Raw genomic sequence first — 19,918 nt, forward strand, 5'->3', positions numbered from 1 at the left:
TGACATGATTCAGAGTCCATCAATTTGCACAGATAGTACATATTCATCATTACCCATGAGATTATTAACATACACACACCTATCTCGGGCAGTGATTTATCAGGTTTCCAGTCTTCTATTCCATGGTCTCTTCTACCGTCTGGTGTCCGTTCAGCATCATGACAGCCCATTCAGCGGCCTTTTCCTTCATCCTGTGGTCTTCTTCACTCACCCTCTACATGAACTCTCTTCACTGACACATGTTCAGTATGAGAATGGCTATAAGTAGTAATTTACAGGTACCAAAATTGCAGTGTTTGCTCACTCAGCCCTCATTTCCGAGCACCTGCTTATTCTTGGATAGAGGTAAGTTTGGCAGCCTGCCTTCTAATGCTATACACCGGGGTGCTGGAAGACAAGGAGGCTTCTTTTGATGCCTGGCAAGCCTACTCACATGGTTTCAATTATTGTTTCTCTTGCTGTAAAGCCGAATAGCCTTACAACATGCCTTCTAGTCTATAATGCTACATCCTTAACTATTCACAACATCTAAAAGCCATTACAGTTTTGCAAGCAAGGACTAACCACGTAATACAATTCAACAGCTGTATTTCTAAAGTTTTGCTACAAATCATTGCGCCTTTACTTCTTCAAGCCAGCAGGAATTCTTCCTCTCAGCCAACCTCGCTACTGACGCAGCCTGGGAATCTGCCCCGGGACGCCAGGCAGCGCCTACGGGAAGGAAGCAAGCGGTGCCTCGGGAAGCGGTAAGAGATGTTACACCGCATCCCAGCTTCCCACCGCCGCCTCCTCGCCGCCCTCTCAAGACCCGGCACCGCCACACTCCGCTCCCCCGCCAGCGGCGCATGCGCGCGGCCCGGCCCCGCCTTCCCCACGCCGAGCGGCGGCGGAGCGGCGGCGGAGCGTCGGTGCAGGTGGGTGCGGCGCCCCCAGCCCTGCGCGCGGCCGTCCCGGCGCCGTGCCCAGCGCGGCCGATCAGTGGCGGCGGGTGACGCCACGCCCCGGCCGGAGGCGGCCGCTCCCGGAGCGTCCCGGGCCGCTGGGGCAGCGCGGGGCGGGGTATCCGTTGGGTAATGGAGCCCGAAAGGACGCGCGCAGCTCTGATGCTGGCGTTTGCAATGACGTGTTGCTTGAAACATCCGTCCCTCTGTGCTTGTCGTGGGCGGTTGGTGTAATAAAACATACACAGAGCCACATGTGCGAGGAAACAAAGGCAAAGCGAGCGGCGGAGGCGGTCCTCGAGGCCGTGCTATAAGAACAGCGCTCGAGAGCTATAATTAGCGGTGTAATCCTCTTACTAGGTTTGAGAGAGCGGCAGCGCGGGCAGACCCTAACGGCGTGCCTTCAGGTCTCCGTCAGAAACACGGGAACGGCTCCGAGCGCGGTTTGCCGGGGAGCCGCGAGCGGACGGGACAGCCGCCGAATGGCGCGGGGAGACGCGGCGCGGGATTGCGGTGCTGCTGCCCCGCCTCGCACAGCGCCGGGGTGCTGAGCAACGCCGCGTTCGCACCGCAGAAAACGGGAACGGCGGTGCCCGAATGCGGGCTGTGCTTGTCAGAAGAAATTGTAAACGACTTTGCTCCTGGTTTTGGATAGCTCACTGTTTGTTGTAAATGACATAAAATCGTACCTGCTCCTTCAGTTTCTCTCCAGTGGAGCACTTCCTGGCCTGAATTTCATCCCGAGAGCCAGCAAAGCCCTCATGAGTGGCTGTGTCCCTCCTGCTCCCTGATGCTCCCTGGCCAGTTTGCTGACTTGCTCTGCTTCTTCACTCAGGCAGTCCCCACATGGCAAAGCTCGAGCATTTTGTTCCTTGCGTGTGTTTTTAAAAGGACTGCCTACCTCCCATCTCCTTCATTTCCTCACCAGTTCCTCTTTCCCACCTTATGTGCTGTTCTTGAACAGCTGAGCTTTGTTGTGTGTTTCCTCCATACCTGTTCTGCTGCAGGGCCTATGTTTGCTAGATGTCGTGCATACATTAAGCAGTGCTTTTGGAAAGGTCAGCACAAATTAGCAAAGCCTGTGGTGGCTCTTCAGAAGTTGTATGAGGGAAGGAATTAATTTCCTAACTTTGCTGTTTTCCAACAACCCAACATTTGGTGTTTCAGAAATAGAGCTGCTAACCCAAAGCAGGCAATGACTGGATGAGGGCTTTGCCCCTGTGCTCCATGGTCAGAAAATGAGCTGTCTCACAAAGCAGAGCTGCAGTGGGTTGCTGTAGCCCAGTGGCAGTTCTCCTCTCCCTTTTCAACCTGTATTTCCTTGAAGTTGCACTTCTAATTTCAAAGCCTGTGGCTGAACAAGTGTCTGTTGCCTGTTTCCATAGCTGGTGGTCACCTGTTGCATTGTGAGCGCACTGAATGATCTATAAGTAACACGTGATGCAATTTGTCAGTTTTAGAATGCTCTTGAACTGAAATCTTCAGTTCTGCCTTTTCCTAACATTTCACTGCATTTCTGTTGTATTCCATCTTGTCAGTTTTATCCAACAGTGGAACAAAAGAGGAAAGGAATGAATGTAGGAAGTACAGATGACAAATGAGGCCGGGGCTCCTCAGTGGGCTGTTGCTCTGGGATCTCATGAAGCATCTACACGTGTGTCTCACAAGAGTAACAGTGCTGGTGTAGTTGAGGTGCTTTTATGATCAATTTACAGTGTGATGGCAAAGCCTGTAAGAAGTCTTTAAAAAAATTTCATACTGTTTCTGAAAAACACAAGAATGAAAGCATTCCCTGCAGTGTTTTCATGCAAGCTGAAAATGAAGCTACATTGATTTTCATTACCCAAACTATAAGAAGAGCAAAAAGCAAAAGATGAAGCTGGAGATGTTTCAAGCCAGCTAGAAATCTAAATATGCGGCTTGTGCTAAATTCAAATCAACCTTAAAGAAAGACAAGCTTTAGTAAACTAGAAGGTTTTAGAACAGTTTGGTGCTCTTGTGTAGCAACGAGAACACCACAGTCTAAATGATGGTCAGACATTTCAGTTGCATTCGGTTCACTGTGAGACAGTCACTTCACTGCCTGCCTAATCTGATGCAGTTCTACCTAAGGACATGGGACAGGTGCCTCTGCTTATCACACTGCAGAGCTGCTGCTGGGAGGCAGCCCATGTGATGCTGGGGGAATGAGCTGCCGCAGCCTGGTGACCTGGCTCTGCTTACCTGAAAAGCCTGTTAATGTCTTTCAGTGGTTTTCACAGTTCAAAAGAATTTTCCAGAGGACATGGGATTCTTATTTTGTTTAAATATGAAAATGCCAAAATGTGGAGAGAAAGATTGTTAGTTTAGTCACCACCTTCCCACCTACTCTGAGCACTCTTCCTTTGAAAATGGCAGATTATTTCAGCCTAATGGCTGACTCCCCCAAAAAGTCATCCCTAGCACAAAGCCTCATCTTAACAACAATGCAATGACAGGGCCTGTTGGAACAAACATGTTTGGCACCCATTCCTGGAACTAGCTCAGCTTTTCAGACCTCTGGGAAAAAATCAGTTGTTCAGCTGAATGAGCTGCCATTCCTTCTGAAGAGTGCAAGTGCAGGAATGAGAGGCAGCAACTCACTAATACCTACGCATGCAGCAGAGCAGCAGGCTGCTGCACCAAGCATTGAAACCATCCAAAACCAAACCTTCCTCCAGAGTCAAATAAGTGAATTGCTGTTGTATAATCAGTGTAAACTTTCCAAAAAAGGCTATGCTTCTATTAAGAATTCCATTTAGTTAATGTTTCTTAATTGTCTGAAGCATATTTCTGTTCTTTCATCTGCTAACAAATCTGCTCACTTCCTCCTACCAAATGCTTTACCAGATTTTAGTGCAGGTTCCCACCAAAGGCGTTTAATTTGTAGGAGCTCAGCGCTGCGTTCTGCCTCTGAGGCAGAGATGTGCTTTGGTTACTGCCCAGGGTCCACCTCAGACTCTTTAAGTCCCATTTTCAATTAAGACTTTTTTGCACAGATGGCCTGATATGTGTGTATATGTATGATGTCAGCTATTTACTAAAATGATCAGCTGCAGTTGAGTTCATGCCCATGATTTCTTTTTTGTCCCTGCAATATCAGTACAAAAAAGTGTGATGTTAAGGACTACGTGGTCCTTTTTTCAAGTAGTTGCCTTGTTCTTCTTTATTACCATACAACAGTAACAGTGACAATTTGCTACATCATTATTTCTGAAAATTACTGTAACCATTTGATCCTCTTCTGTGTGCTCCATCTCCCTCCTGACAGCAAGGCAGGTGTTTGTCTGAGACAACACCTCTGGAATTAACACATATGTTGGCATCAGCCTCCAGTTGTCTCCTGTAACTTGTTTAAATAAAAAACACATCCCCATCTACAGAAGCTTGCAAGCATACTTTTTTTTTTTTTCCTCTAAGTAACTGGGAGGTATTAATGATGAGCAGTGAGTAAGCATTTAATTAATGCTAGCTTGTTTGTTTTTTGTTTTTTGGTTTTTTTTTTTTTTTTTTTTTAATTTGTTTTAATAAGACACGTGGGGAAGCTGTGAAATTAGATGAAATCTGTTTTCTTGTCAGATAATACTGTAGTTGATTTGGTGAAATAGAACATCAAATCTCATTTTATTTAGCTTGTTTTATTACTTTAGTCTGGCTTGTATTAATTAAATCAAGTCTTTGTTTTTTTTAGCAGATCACATCCTTTGCATTCAGAATAACTTCTTTTTGTTATGCTTGTGGGATGTTAATGCAGAGACTTTGCACTCAGTATATATGCTTTAATGACAGTCTTTGCTATACTGGATAAAAAATGAAAAAAATTGTTCAGGGTATAACCACAGATAGGAACAGTAAGAGATGAATCTGATTTTCTTTTCGTAGTGCTTTAAGGTTATGTATCAGTTGAACTGCAGAGATGCGGGTGCGTTCCCACAGTGACCTTCGTAGCTGTGCTCCCTTGGCTGGTGCGTGCAGACCCACGCTTCTGGGGGCATATAGCATGTGGAGGTGAACGGAATGGACAGAGCAGGGTGGTGTGAAGGGCTGTGTTCTTTGAAGAGCTTGGCGTGGCCTCTTTGCCTCAATCCCTCTGAAATCTAGGCAGACGCAGAAAGCAGTTCATGAGATGATTATCTGCATAGCCCGCAAGGCATTCCTCATACAGTCTTAAGTTAAGAAAAGATAGTTATTGGCTCCTCCCAGATTACCACCGTGAATCCAATTAACCACAGGAAACACTGCAGCAACATAATTCAGCATCTCTTCTGTAAACGGGGTGTCCCTACAGCGCATTTCTGGGGATGGTACTGCAGCCATGAAGGGATCAGCATTCACTCACTCTTTTTGCAGGGTCACAGGTAAGATGTTAGACTGAAATTCCTGCACTTCTGTTTGAAGACTCACTTAAATTTACGACGTTTTTGACTATTTGAGGTGTAACCCCTTTACCTTGTAGAGTTCCGTTTTAGATCTTTTCCACTTTCAAATTCCCTCAGTAGCACTCAGCAGCACTGAAGGTATTCCATTCTTTTGTATGTAGTCTTACATACAAAAATCTGTCACAGTACAGGATCAGGAATATCAAACTCATTCGTGTTGTTTGTAGAGCAGTTCCTTTATTCATTTTCACCCCTCTTTTGTACTTCTCAATAGTAATTACTGGTTGCCAGCCTGTGCAAGGCAGGTTAAGACAACTTCTGTTAACTGTTGCGTTAGCACTGAAAGCTGACGTGACTCAGTGAGACGAATCCAGTCAGTTGATAGACCTGCCCATTTTCGGTTGCTATTCATGTAAAAAAAAGCTATTAATAGCAAATAGTGAATCACCAGACCAGCACCTACATAACTTTCTAATGAATTAAATTCTTTTGTCTCTTTTGTATGTGAAAGCAGTTACAGTCCTCTAAATACAATGCATAATGATTAAATGACATTCACCATAAACTACAATAAATGTTGAAATTTTTTTCCTAAGGGTTAAAATACCACTTACTTATGGAAGTAACAAATCAGATCTGGCTGTGTGAAATCAGAGCAGTCCTACAACAGCTGCAGTACTGTTCTGCTGTGCAAATCATAAACCTCTGAACTGTATGAAGATGTGTTCAAATTAATACCTCGTCTTCCCTTTGTCCTGTAGTGTGTTTATTTGCCTTTTCCAGTTGCTGATGTAGCTCCTAGCTAGTGCTTTTAATTTTGTTTCACCATTCATAACAATCAAAGCTCTTAACCTTGTCATTAATTATAAACAGTCCTCACATGGTCATATTTTTGCTTTGTCTTGTTAACTGAGTGGTCTTTAATTTCTAAACATCTTAATTAGTGCAGTTTTCAGAACTTTGTGTTCAGGCAATGAAACTTCATGCCATATAATCTGATATTTAGACAGATATCCTCTTGACTTCTGTGGGACTGCTCCCAGGAGCAAAGCCATTCAAGAAGATAAGTACTTACAGAACCAGGCCATGGAGTAAATGTTACCTGAGGGCTTAGGTGCTATCCTAGTGTGGCCCCTACCTGCAGTTGCACTGACTGTGTTCCTTTAGCAGGTTGCCCATTTGCTTTTTCCTTGTCTGTAAATGCCATAGGGGGGAGAACAAATCACTTTAAAAGCAAGAAAATGCTACAAGTGATCTCCACATTTTATGTGACAGGCATAAGCATCAGCCTTTGCCTCTCTTGTATGTAAGAATGTATTTACAATGGAAAGATTACCCAAGATTTTTATGATAATACATGAAACCAATCTTTTCAATGTGTGGTCTGCTGTCATATTCTAGGTTACCAGATCCATACAAATCTGGGGAAATGGGTCCTCACTCTTAGTAAACAGCTCCACAGAAATGGGGGAGGATTACTGTGTGCTGGCAGCTGCACTGCCACCACTGGAATCATTCCGGTTTGGAAAGCAAACTCTCCTGTTTGAAAGCATGTTCTGAAGACAGTAACTGCATCTGTTAAACAACCATATTAATTGCTAAGGTATAGTGGGAATCTTAGTGGGAATCTTTGGGGCTTGTTTTCTGGCTGCTAAAACATTAGACATTATTTCCTTCTCTCAGTGCATTCTGAAGCAAAAATTCAGCCCAGCAACTGGAAAACACCGATTTCCAGATCCTGCAATCATAGGAAATGCTCATCCTGTATGCAAGGCAGAATGACACCTCAGCCAGTTTTGGGCTGTGGTGTAAGTGCTGTGAACTTTCCTCCTTTCTGGGCAGCTGCCCGCCAGCCAGTTGCAGGCCCCCATCTCTCAGTTGTCCGACTTGCTGCATGGCTTTTTGCTGCTTAACCTTCACTAAGGGTTCTCTTATTCTAGAGGCTGCATCACCCCTTAGAAACTTAGTGGGAGCACAGACTGATCTCACCTAAGGAAGCACAGTGTGCCTGTGCAATTTCCTCTGACAGAAATCCACCTCTGATTATATGACACAGCAAGTTGGATGTGACAGCTGTCATCTGTTATCAAATGCAATAAGTGAATTGGCAACAAAATCTGAGACATCCTTTCTGCTAGGATCTGGTTTGCACAGAAGTGGGGAAAAGCCCTCCAAGGTACACAGAGAAACACCAAAGCAAGTACAGAATGCATGCCTCGAAGGGGACTGCTGGAATATCCCCTTAGTGCTTGGTGTCTGGCTCCTACAGACCCGTTTCCCTGGGCACTGTGGTTCTGACATTTGTTTCAGTCAGCCAGCACTGCAGATGTTATTTTTACTCCCGTTTCTTTACCTGTCTTGTTTGTGCAAGCTTAACGACATTGCTTCCCACGGTAAAGAGATGGAACATCAATCACCTAAGACACTGTTCCATTTCTTAAGTTGTGATACCAGGATTAAAAGAGCAGCCTCTTTGCTGTCATGGCAATAGAAAAGCATGGCACAGAGCAGATCTGATTAAGGTGGTATCATGACTGCCACGATGCACGTGACTCAGCTCCCTCGGAGAGCTCATAAAGAACATGACCTGGAATAACATCTGAGGCTTGATTTTCTCTAGCGTCCATCAGGTGCTAACTGATGAACAAAATGCTGAAGAGGACCTTTTAAAACTAAGAATATGCAGTACATTGGAAAAGCAGTTGTTGTTCCTTTGACCCAAACACTATTCCAGCTCTCAACACTCTTTTTATCAGTGCAGGAATGTAATGCACCTCTGCAGTAACAGCAACACCAAATTGGTCCTTACTATCTCAAAACACAGCCTTTACCCCTTGGTCTCGAGTGGTGTGACTGCTGGTGCTCCCGCTGCCTGTGTGATGAGACCTCACATATTGAAATGCTGCCTGGAGAAGCTGTCAAGATTTTTTGAGAGAAGTTTCTGAGAAATAGAAACACTTTTTTTTTCTTCTTTTTTTTTTTGGCAGTTCAATTGTATTAACCCTAAATGGAACTTCTGGGGATAAAACAGTGATTTCTTGAGCTGCAGTTTCCTCTGACTGAAAATCATCCCTAACTGATTTCAAAAGCCACTGGAAAAAAAACACAGGGATACTAGAGCTTCTCAGAATGCAAGTACAAGCATGTATTCCTGCCGGTTTATTATGGGATGGACTTGTAAAGTGCAGTCAGATGGTCAAGCAGCTGAGTAGAAAATGTGCGTCTCTATTCTACATTAAGACTCATCTTAATGAACATTCTTCAGAATATACATATTTACATAAGGAATGTCATGCTTAGCATCAATGAACTTTCAAAAGACCCCTTGGCTTTCACAGACAAATGCAATTCTCATCTCTTTGAGGCCACTGATGCAGCAGATATTGATGGGTTACTTTGTGTATGTGTATGCTGTTCCCACCATAAGCTGGGACCATAAGTAAGGGACAGAGCTGTACTCAGTGACACTGATGTGGAATAAAGTCCATAAACACATATAGAAGAATAGTTTCAATATAAGTATGTGTTAGATAATATAATATCTATAAATTAAATTTAATGTGAATTGATTCAATTATTTACCTAAAGAATTACTCAGAATTATAGTTAATATATTATATAGTTAATATTCATGCAGAATGAATGACAAGCAGTTAATACCTCAACACAGCACTGGACTGTTTACCAAGGAATAATCCTCATTATTATGATTGTAGTAAACCTGTCTCTTAGAACACTGTGGCACTGAATCTTAGTATTATTTTCGCAGAATTTGGGACTGAAGGTTTATTTAGAAGAGTTTCAATAGTTATAGCATGGACATGCTTTTTTTAGTACTATATTTGCAACTATTTTACTATTGAGATATGAGAAGTAAGGATGTGCACTCAGGAGCCATGAAGTTGTTTTACTTAAACATCACAGTGACTGATTAATAAGTTCACACTGACAGCTTTCCTTGTATTATCTGTTTTTCAGATACAGTCTCTTCAGCTTGCTTTGTATTATAGGAAAACATGCTTCCTGCTTAGACAGTCTTGTGTTCTGTTTTCTTATTAAAGGGGAATCTTCATATATGTGATTTCAAACTTGCCAGCTTACTAAAACAGAATGGAGGAAAGAGAACAGAGAAGGCACGTACCTTACACAGTCTGCTTGGACTAAAATTATGAATGGTGTGATCTGGAAATAGTGCTATCATCATTGGTTTTGCTGGAACGGCCCCTTGGAAGCTTCCAGTGCAGGATTTATAGTTGTATGTTTGCTTTTAAGAATTTGAGAAAATTGATTTGGCTGTAAAGGTTTCTAGGTGAGTGGCTCCTGTGCATATAAAACACAACTGTAAGGTACAACATCAGCCAGATTCTGGAGCTGGAAATACACAGGTGACTTCTTATTGCTAGGACAGATAGCAGAACCGGTGAATTTTAAGACTGCACACCAAAAAGAAAGTAATGGTCTGTGCCTGAATGCCCAGATCTTAACCCTTGGATGACTTTGTAACCAGGTGCCAGGTACTGAGCTTTAATTCAGCTTTATTTTGCTTTTTTGAGCTTGCAGAGTGACAGCAAACATATTACTGTTTCCACAGGTACTGCAATGGCTGCAGGAGTTTTACTGCAAAATGAACTACCATACTCTTCGTTGCTAGAGAGCAGTGTGTATCTTGCAAATATGAGTTCAGGTAATGATTTTATCATCCACTGATTTTATCAATCACTTATGCTATTGATATAAACAGCTTAAATAAGTTCTGAAAAGAAGCAATTTTCCATAGGGGAAAAATGGACATTATTCCCAAATTTTAAGCATAAAATGTCTATAGCAAAAGCAAACTGTGTGACTTCTTATTGCCACGATGTGTTAAGATGTTGAACTTTTCAGTAACTTTCAGTTTGCCAAGTCTCTTGCTTAGAGAAATGGTTCCATGTTCAGAAGCTGCCCAGCTCTCTGAAGGCACAAAAAACCTTCAACAAAAAAACCCACTCCAATATTGAAAGTTTCTGGGTGAGTACTTGCAAATCATGCTAGACTCAGTGGAAAAATAATGGTATGCAGCATTTTCACTTGCTCATCTCTGGCTCCATTATCACTTGATATATACAGGAGAAAAAATTCTGGGAAGAAAAAGAGTTAAGAATGAAATGTGAGAAAGAATGTAATTAACTCAGAAGCATTTTTTGTTTGTTTGTTGGCTGGACATAGGCAGCACTTGAAGAACCTTCATCTCCTTCCCTTCTCTTCAACCTGACACCCAGAATAAAAGCATATTTAAGTATTTCCCAATCTTCTTATATCGGTTTCATTAGGACAGTCAGATCTTTGAGCCTTAACATTCTCCTTTTCACATACAACATCACCACAGATGTGTCCAGATGCCTGGTTTCTACAGAAGTCCTTACTGTGTCTTAACAGTGGGGCTGCAGTATTCAATATTCAGTCACTCAGTCCCTGTTCAGTACCTGGAAGAAACAGCAGATTTTTGCCTCATGATTTTGTATAAAAAAAGAGCTTTCTCATACAAAATTCCTCTTTAAGGGTTACTGTTTCCATAACACAAAAGGAAAAATCAGACTGAATGAAGTATACAACCTAGGGAAAACACAGTGGGATTCTGTTAATTGACCAAAGCTATGGTGAGTTTTCCTCATCTCTCTGCTCTCTCCCCTTTAACACTCAGACAATTGGATGACTTTAAAAAAAACACACATCCACATTTCTGTAATCCGTTCTCCACGTAAGTTGCTTGAGAATGTTGTGCTTTTGAGAGCACAGTAATCTTCCTGGCCAGCTCATTCTCTTTCTTAGCACGCTGGCAGCAAAGTGGGAGGCAATTTGCCACCTAATACCTACCTTCAAAAGCCTAAAGCACTCAACTGATGCATCTTCTCCTCCCCATAATCTGCTTTATCTCACTCTGTAGGGCTAACAGCTCTGGTTAATAGAAGAGCTGTGCCCTGAAAAAAAATAAGCCTTTTGTTTTGAGTAACAAATTGTGTTTGTTAGAAGATATGAATGGTCCAGAGTGAACAGTCTACAATTCATCGTGTAATGAGCCATTTCAGTAGCAGCACACTAATCCCAATTATTACAGAGCTAATGATGCATTTTGCAGCAGCTCAGCAGAGGGAGAGAGGTGGTTGTGGAATGTAAAACCAGGAGTTGGGGGCGTATAATGTACTTACAGATTCCTCAGGAAGCAGAGCCTCCAAATACATTTTGATTGTTCTCTTGAATATATTATTTTGTGCCTAACTGAGTTCTGAATGTATGTTATTTACAACTAACTAAAATACTCACATTGTTTATGGAAAAATGTTTTGGTTGTTCCCAGTCCATTTTCAAAATTATCTACTTGAAATGCAACTATTTTCATCAGCAGCGGAACACTTTGTCCCAAACAATTCATATAGAATGTCACTGCCACGGGGCTGGCTGGCAGCAGAGCCCTCATTGTTTGTCACTATGGAGACAGCTCAGCCCATGCTGACTAGCTGCTCCAGCAGACGGAGGGATGCGCATCTCGCTGCAACTTCAGTGCTGAGCAACTTGGCTTTCAGACCCGTGCCTGCTCGGCAGCTGTGCTGTGCTGTCACTGGTGCTGGTCATCATGCAGGGCTCACCCCGGCGGCGCTCAGCAGTGAGTATTTTTAGCAACTTTTTCCAGGGTCGGAGGCATTCTTCCTCCGATCCGCTTCTTCGCATCATCCAGAGGCGCCGGAGCTCAGTTGTTGAGGTTCTTTCATCATCGACGCACCGGGTGATGGTGGCAATATCGTCGCTGAGCCCCGAGGAGATGGATGCAACTTTTCCTGAGAAAAAAAGTAAAGTAGATCTCCTTAAGACTGTTGGCAGTTCTGTTGTTGTTGTTGACTCTGTTAATAAATACATACACTTCTGTTCTGTTGACCGTATTTTATATATACATGCATAAAATAGTGGTTTTTTTCCTGTGTTTTGTGTTTTGTTCATTGATTCCTTATCTGAAGATTAATGCATGCTTTTCACTGTAACATAAAATAGAAGCACACCTTCATGCACCTGCCACACCACACGGATGTGGCTCTTTCTGATTTCAGGTGTCTGTCAGTTGTTGCCCTGCACAGGGTGTTGCACTTCATCAGGAAAAGAACACATCTGCTGTGACAAACACCAGCTTTAGTAATGCAAGCGTTTTGTTTTTTTCTCAGAATCCTTAGAGTCTGCCTTGAAAAATGAGTTGTAAACATATACTGTACATTTATGCTCTTTGTAACTTTATCATTTGAGGTTGAACAAATACTTGTATGGTGGAGATGAATTCACGAGGCTCTTACTGAAGGGGTTTTTGCCTCTGTTATAGGAAGTTCAAGGCGGCCGACGGCAAAATACACAAAAGTGGGGGAGCGCCTTCGCCACGTCATCCCTGGGCACATGCAGTGCTCGATGGCATGCGGTGGCCGTGCATGCAAGTATGAGAATCCGGCTCGATGGAGTGACCAGGAGCAAGCTATTAAAGGGCTCTACTCTTCTTGGTAGTATGCAGCATTTACTGTCACTAAATGTAACTGCAGCCTTTATACGTATTAAGAGAAGTCAAAGTAAACTGACATGAATTCTAATAAAAATATCCTGCACTACAGACAGTTTTCACTGAGATTTAAAATGCAAAGGAGTTAGAACGTGTTCATAACAGAATTTCAAGTGAGGTAAAAACATTTACTGGAGATGAAATATGTTTCAAGAAAGCATATTCATATTCGGCATTACTGATGTGAAGCACACCTTCACATTCTTACTGATCTAACAGTGAATGCTGCACGGAAGCATAACAGCTTTAAAGGGCCAAACAGGGAGCAGCTCACATTTCTATTCAAAGGAATGTTTTACTATGTTAATTGGACTGGCATTCGAACAATTCCAGTAAAGGTTTTTTGATGTGTGATATCTGTCTCCACTTAACAGGATTCATCACTAACTCTGTGTGATGAGAGTTTTTTGAAAAAGAATTTCTAGTACATCAGCAGCACGTCTGTCATAATGAAAATAACACAGCAGCCTTATCTTGGCAAATTAATTCCCAGAAATTAACATAATTACTCTCCTTATTAATGTAAAAATAGTAAATATTATTTTTTAATTCCTCAGGATAACAGATAACATACTGGCTATGGCTCGACCCTCAACAGAATTAATTGAAAAGTACAACATCATTGAACAGTTTGAAAGGTAAGAAAATTTACCCATTATTTATTGTACATATTACTAATAGAATTTCCAGTCTGTTTTCTCTTTCAGCCTATATTTGGATTTTGGTAAAGGTCCATATTCTCCACTAGGAATAAACACGTATTTCATCTCTTCCTTCCTTAGATGTGGCATAAAAACCATAATTAACCTGCAGCGTCCTGGGGAGCACGCGAGCTGTGGGAATCCGCTGGAGCAAGAAAGTGGCTTCACCTACCTTCCTGAGGCGTTCATGGAGGCTGGCAGTACGTGCACTCCTGCTGCTGGGCCTCATTCATTATTCATTTCAGCTCCAGATATTTTTACTTGAATTTGCATGTCTTAAATAGCTATGTAAGAAATGTTGCACGAGTTAGGGTGTAAGAATCAAAGCCAGGCTGGATGTGGCTCTGGGCAGCCTGGTCTGGTGGTTGGCGAACCTGCCCATGGCAGAGGGGTTGAAACTAGATGATCATTGAGGTCCTTTTCAACCCAGATCATTCTATGATAAAGCTGGGCAAATATAATCCATGGTGAATAACACATTATCCACTTAGAAGAAAGAAGGGACAACAGCTGGTTAACTTTCTTCTCAGTTCCCAAATATCTAGCCATTTGTAATGACAGGATTTTTTGTGTTTTCATGTGATGACATGCGTAAATGCGCCTCTGTATAAGAAAAAAGCTTTTGACTGAAGCAGTGCTTTAATTTCTAAAAGGGAAAAATGATGCTTTACTTCTAGATAGCTCAGTAATTTTTGTATGAATCATTCAGTTTTGTTAAATTTTTTGCATTGCAGCTGAACTGGAGTTTGACAGTCCAGTGCTAGCTTCATGCATTTATCAAATTGCAATAGCAAGAGTACTCTGAAATAGGAAAATAATCTCTTGTAAGCAGTATGTAGTCAGATTCCCCCAAGAATCTTTATACAATTTTTTTACTATAATTTACTATTAGTCATCTCTCCTCTGCATATAGTACCGAAAACTTAACTTTCAGTAAAGCAAATAACTCATTCTCTTTTTGTTTTAGTTTACTTTTATAATTTTGGATGGAAGGATTATGGAGTGGCATCTCTTACTACTATACTTGATATGGTAAAAGTCATGGCTTTTGCGCTGCAGGAAGGCAGAGTGGCTGTTCACTGTCATGCGGGACTTGGACGGACAGGTATGTTGTTCTGCTGCACGACACCAGAACTGCCTTTCTGAAGATGCAAAGCACCCTCTGTTCATAAATTATTAATAATTTAAATTCACTGCAAGATCTCTAAAGTCTTTACAGCTCTTTATAGATCTTTACAAGATCCATAAAGTAATTAAAATATTAAACATATCTGTGAAAACGATCTGTCAGTAGCTGGAAGAGATCAGTTTTAGTATGTAAAAACAGCAACCTGCAAGGTTAGATTTTTTTTTTTTAATTTCAGTGCAGTAATTCCCTGCTGCATTCAATGGGACAGTTTCCTTTTGGTGGGAAAAAAAGTCACCCAAAATTTCATTTACTCTTTGCTTTTTCAAGACCTATTTGCCTAAGTTTTTCCCTTAGAAGCCTCTACTGCTCTCACTGAAAGCATAGTGAGAATGGATTTACTGTCTTGTGGTCCAACAAAAGCAACTAACCCCACAGCATCATATACTAGTGGGCACAATGCTTGTGTCTTCACCTATATTCATTTTCATCCCATAGTTCTTCTGAATAATTGTTTTTGTTTGAAAATTCTTGAACCAATGCTTGTGTTTCTGTGTTCCAGGTGTTCTAGTAGCTTGCTACTTAGTTTTTGCAACAAGAATGACTGCTGATCAAGCCATTCTTTTTGTCAGAGCAAAAAGGCCTAATTCTATTCAGACTAGAGGGCAGTTACTGTGCATCAGAGAATTCACTCAGTTTTTGATTCCTCTCAGAAATGTATTTGCTTGCTGTGAGCCCAAGGCACACAGGGTGACGCTGTCCCAGTACCTGACCCGCCAGAGACACCTGCTCCATGGTTATGAGAGCAGGCACCTCAAACACGTGCCAAAACTCATTCACCTAGTGTGCAAGCTGCTGCTAGACCTGGCTGAAAACAGACAAGTGGTAGAGGCAGAGCTCTTAAACATAGCAGATCTCTCAGCTGAAATTGAAAAGACTGTCTCCCAGCTGGTGTCGACACAGCTGGATGGAGACCTTGCCAGGCAGGACAGTGACATGTCGGACTCCTCGCACACCCACTCGGCCACTTGTGACACACAGGATTCTCTTTTCTCCCTTGCACATGAATGTGATCCTCTTTGGAAAAGGAGGAACGTCGAATGCCTTCAGCCTCTGTCTCATGTGAGGAGGCGTCTAAGCTACAGTGATTCAGACCTAAGGAGAACTGAGTTCCTCTTAGAGCAAGGAGAAACGGCATGGACGGTACCTGCTCAGATATTACTGTGCAACAAACTTAAGCAGAACAGTGGTGAGGAGAGTTCTGCCACAGACGAACAAAAGCCACAGCTGGATTTGAACAAAGAAGCATTAGTGCGTAACACGTGTACAATTTGGAGTCAGACTAAGTTTAATTTGGATGGGCAAAAAGATGGATCTTCACTTTATCAGAGAAGGAACTCTACCAAAGAAGTACAACGCAGCAGAACTTTTTCTTCAGGTCTAGCATCTCTCCACTATACCAGGGAGCCTGGAACACCAAGGCATAATTTCACCAATGAGGTTGGCCATAGAAAAGAATGTGAGACTCGTATGTACAGCAGAAGAGTCTATGTCTCAGAGGATTCTGATTCTTCTTCTTCTTCTAAAGTGAACTTTTCCATTGGATGTGAAAGCCAAGGTAGCAAAGATCCGTCAGAGGCAATTCCACACATTGTTCTGCAGTCAGAATTAAGTTTGGAAGCTCGAAGAATTTTGGCAGCAAAAGCACTTGCAAATATAAATGAATTTCTGGAAGAGGATGAAGTGAAGCAGAAGGTAGAAATGTGGCAGGTAATTTTTAATTTCATTCAGTGTTATGTATTCTGAATATTCCACTGCATTTAATTCTTAAATGGCAAAAATGCCACCATGTGCTTTGAAATGGCACACTGGGACACAGATTTATGCTCTGGTTAAGAAAATAATTGTATTTGTCAGTTAGGAGTCAAATCTGTCAGTAATATGTGAAATGAACCTACAAATTTCAGTACCCAACAGGAAGTTAGAACATTTTTTCAGATTGTGTTCATCCATTTCACTAACTAATGAAAACTGGTGCTGTTACCTCTGGTTTAACTTAGCTCCTATAGCATAAAAGTGCTACTGATTTTAAGTTAGAGTTATGTTGTTTTTAATCTGTGCTTCCTCTGAACTAATCAGAGGATTCTGCCTATAATTCAGTAGAAACTTAACTGCTATTCTCAAAACCAAATACTCCCAGCAGGAAGTAGGAATCCAATGCTGTGTTATATATTCTGAGAGATAACAGGGAGATTCTGAGCTGCACTATTTACATCATCTTTCTGTTTTAAAGAATCATTTGCATTACTGCTGATTAACATTGACATCATGGAAAAAAGTTCCTTTTTTGTAACCATTAAGTCTTCTTTTCATATTGGAATGTAAGCAGCCTAATACTGTTGCAGTTGAAAGGAATATTAGCAAAAGTAAACAGATGATGCATTTGTAGTTTCTTTTTTCTTTTTTCTTTCCTCTCTTTTTTTTTTTTTAAAGAAAGAACTGAATTCTCGAGATGGAGCTTGGGATAAAATCTCTACTGAGAGAGATCCTTTCATCCTCTGTAGCTTGATGTGGTCCTGGATAGAGCAACTGAAAGAGCCTATTATATCCAAAGATGATATTGACATGTTGGCAAAAAATTCCATAGAATCACAAGATGCACTTAACTTTCTGAAAAAGGTAGATGTTTTATATGTCAATGCATTGTTTGAGCATGTTTTGTTACTCTATTCATTTGTGACCTTTAAACATGGTAATTAAACATTCAAAAGGCACCTTCAATCTCTTTTAAAAATCAAAATGGGGATATGCCTGATCACCCAGAAATTTCCAGAGCAGTATGAGACACACTAGAGAAGATTTTCTTCCATTGTGACTGTCACAATTATATAGAAAAGCTCTTTAGGCTTGTGAAAATTCCCTCCTCACCTCCTACACCTGAAGGTTTCAATACAGGAGGGCACAGTCTGGTATTTAAACAGCAATAAACAAAAATGGAAAGTTAATTGTTTTTCATGAAAAGATTTCTTCTAATGAGCTGCTGTTCCTTTTATCCACCAGGAGCAGTGTCAGACTATCCTTTGTATTTTACACTGTGTGGTGAACTTGCAAACGCTACCAGCTGATGTGGAGGAGGCCTTACTTGTTCGTGCTGTTAAAGCTTTCACTAAGGCAAGTAACTGTCCAAGGCATGGCATTTGTTTGTTTAAATCATGAACCAGCAGAGCAGTAAAAGTGACAGCAGTCCCTTCACACTTGGTGTACTCGTGCTGTCTCCATTCAGAATTTGTGGTTACCATCCTACATAAAAGATAGGGAATATTCTCAACAAAACCCCATTCTGTCACTGGAGCCATAGTCCTTTCGTCTCCTTTTTCTGTCTCTGGATCACTTCCAATTCATGGACTTCTTCATATTAGGGAAAAGATGATTTTTAAGTGATGGGAATAAAAAGGCTCTGAGAGTAGCCTACCAAAGGCTTTGGTGGACTGTATTACTTGGACTCTTCCCATCAGATTAAATTGCTTTCTAAATTACATTGTAGTTCAGCAGGTGGAAGTATTTAAAAAGAAAGTTCATCCTTTTGCTTCCTAATCTCTTGTAAATCTACAGACATGCCAGCTGTTAAAATAATCACAGCATTTCTTCATTGTTTTAATGTTTAGGCAAAACTGTTTACCATTAAGTACTCCATAATGAAAGCACTCCGTGTTTGTATTTGTTTTTTGGTTTTTTTTTAAATAAACCTGAAAACTGCTTTATTTTTTTAAATGTTGCTCATCTCTGCATTTTGCCATGTGACGCCTATTTAACAACTGCATTTCAATTTCTGCCTTTTATTAGACAAGCTTTGATTCTGAAGATGGGCCGTACATCTACAATACCCTGAAAAAAGTATTTAAGCAAACACTGGAAGAAAAAAGAAAAAAGCTGAAGGAAGGAACAGAGAATCCCTCTTGATTTCTGCACGGTGATGCTGAAGGATTAGATGACTACCAAATTATTTTGCATTTTCCAGCTACTATAATTTGTGCTATTTTGCATGATTTACCTAATGTTAGGTGGCAGCCATTCTTAACAAAACATTTTATTTTTTTAGAGGGAGTTTCATTGTGAACTGTTCTATCTTCATGGTTCTAAGGAACAGCTCCTGTTTGACTGTACTGCAGCTTTTTGATTTCCAGTACTATTTTATTTCACAAAATGTTCACTTGTTTTGAGCTGTATTTATTATTTAGATACCTCTGTAATGGGCAAGCTATGCTTTGTACAAGTTACACAGTTGCCATAAGTCCAGTGCCATGGTACAAAAGGTTTGAATGGACTGAGTTAAAGTTTGTGTATTCAGTATGTTTACATTAATGTTACTTGATTTTTCTTTGAGGACAATAAATACTGACTGAAATAACTCTCCTTTTAGAAAATTTAAAGAAAGAGAAATAATTAACAGATTTTGAGGTCTGCTGTTAACAGCAGATGAAATAATTGCCACCAGTGCATTCCTCAAAGGTGCTCCACTAGAGAAATACATTAAATTCTTTAAGTTACAAAGGTCTTAATTTAGAAACTTCTGTCAAAAAAAAGGGCTTCTAATTTTTTCCTTAGTGGAAAATGAGTTTTTTCTTCTTAAATGCTTTGAATAAATTATTTTTAATTAAACTTTCATAGATTTTAAGTGAAAAAAAAATATTTAATCATCAGACTTCTGGCCATATTTATGTTCAGCAAAAATTTATACAAATAAGTGTCGTAAAATAACACTCAAAAATAATCAGTGAAGATCTTATGATCTCCAATGCACTTTATAGAGCTGTTTTCATCTAATAAGACAGAAAACAACTGGGATATCATCATATCTGCAGTTTTTGATCACAGCCTTAGGACTCAGGCTGGATTATCAGGATGCCAGATTAACAGTTCACCCATTTTGATATATATGTAGCTAGACAAGAATTTGGCATTTCAAAAATATTTTTATTTGGCACTGCAAATGACTATTTGGAGTTAAAAGTAGACCAGTTTCATATGTGTATAAATTACAAATACTTTAATTTTCAAATGACTATATATCAAATTCAGATAAAGTTCTTTGGTAGAACTTCCTGAAGTTAGCACGCTTGAAGGTAAAACACCAGATATGAAATCACATGCATGAAAGCAACTTTGTAGGAGTGGGACATGGT

General features: G+C 40.9%; 1 protein-coding gene across 6 annotated transcripts; it reads left to right on the top strand.

The window, feature by feature from the left end:
• The first annotated feature begins 883 nt into the window (after positions 1-883).
• Positions 884-19,144, top strand: PTPDC1 (protein tyrosine phosphatase domain containing 1). Of its 6 annotated transcripts, none has more exons than XM_042823704.1 (10): positions 884-914; positions 9,930-10,022; positions 12,681-12,852; positions 13,466-13,546; positions 13,691-13,809; positions 14,577-14,714; positions 15,298-16,505; positions 17,229-17,414; positions 17,796-17,906; positions 18,579-19,144. In XM_042823704.1, exons 2-10 carry the CDS (start codon positions 9,938-9,940, stop codon positions 18,693-18,695), a joined length of 2,217 nt encoding a protein of 738 aa, XP_042679638.1. In that variant the 5' UTR covers positions 884-914; positions 9,930-9,937; the 3' UTR covers positions 18,696-19,144. The 6 variants fall into 6 exon arrangements, with proteins under 6 accessions (XP_042679638.1, XP_042679642.1, XP_042679639.1 ...); XM_042823705.1 differs by lacking the exon at positions 884-914 and adding an exon at positions 12,006-12,162 and having other exon boundaries at positions 9,950-10,022; XM_042823708.1 differs by lacking the exon at positions 884-914 and having other exon boundaries at positions 9,936-11,978.
• The last annotated feature ends 774 nt before the right edge of the window (positions 19,145-19,918 follow it).

The sequence above is a fragment of the Centrocercus urophasianus genome, unplaced genomic scaffold, assembly GCF_019232065.1.
Source record: "Centrocercus urophasianus isolate 14NV4802_14NV808 unplaced genomic scaffold, USGS_Curo_1.0 seq_22, whole genome shotgun sequence".
Lineage (NCBI taxonomy): Eukaryota > Metazoa > Chordata > Aves > Galliformes > Phasianidae > Centrocercus > Centrocercus urophasianus.

Bases quoted from the DNA above. Each gene is read 5' to 3' on its own strand.
- PTPDC1 (XM_042823708.1), top strand. From the start codon at position 11,654: ATGTTTTGGTTGTTCCCAGTCCATTTTCAAAATTATCTACTTGAAATG. The intron at 11,979-12,680 runs GTGAGTATTTTT...CCTCTGTTATAG, and splicing joins CACCCCGGCGGCGCTCAGCA to GAAGTTCAAGGCGGCCGACG. The intron at 17,415-17,795 runs GTAGATGTTTTA...TTTATCCACCAG, and splicing joins CACTTAACTTTCTGAAAAAG to GAGCAGTGTCAGACTATCCT.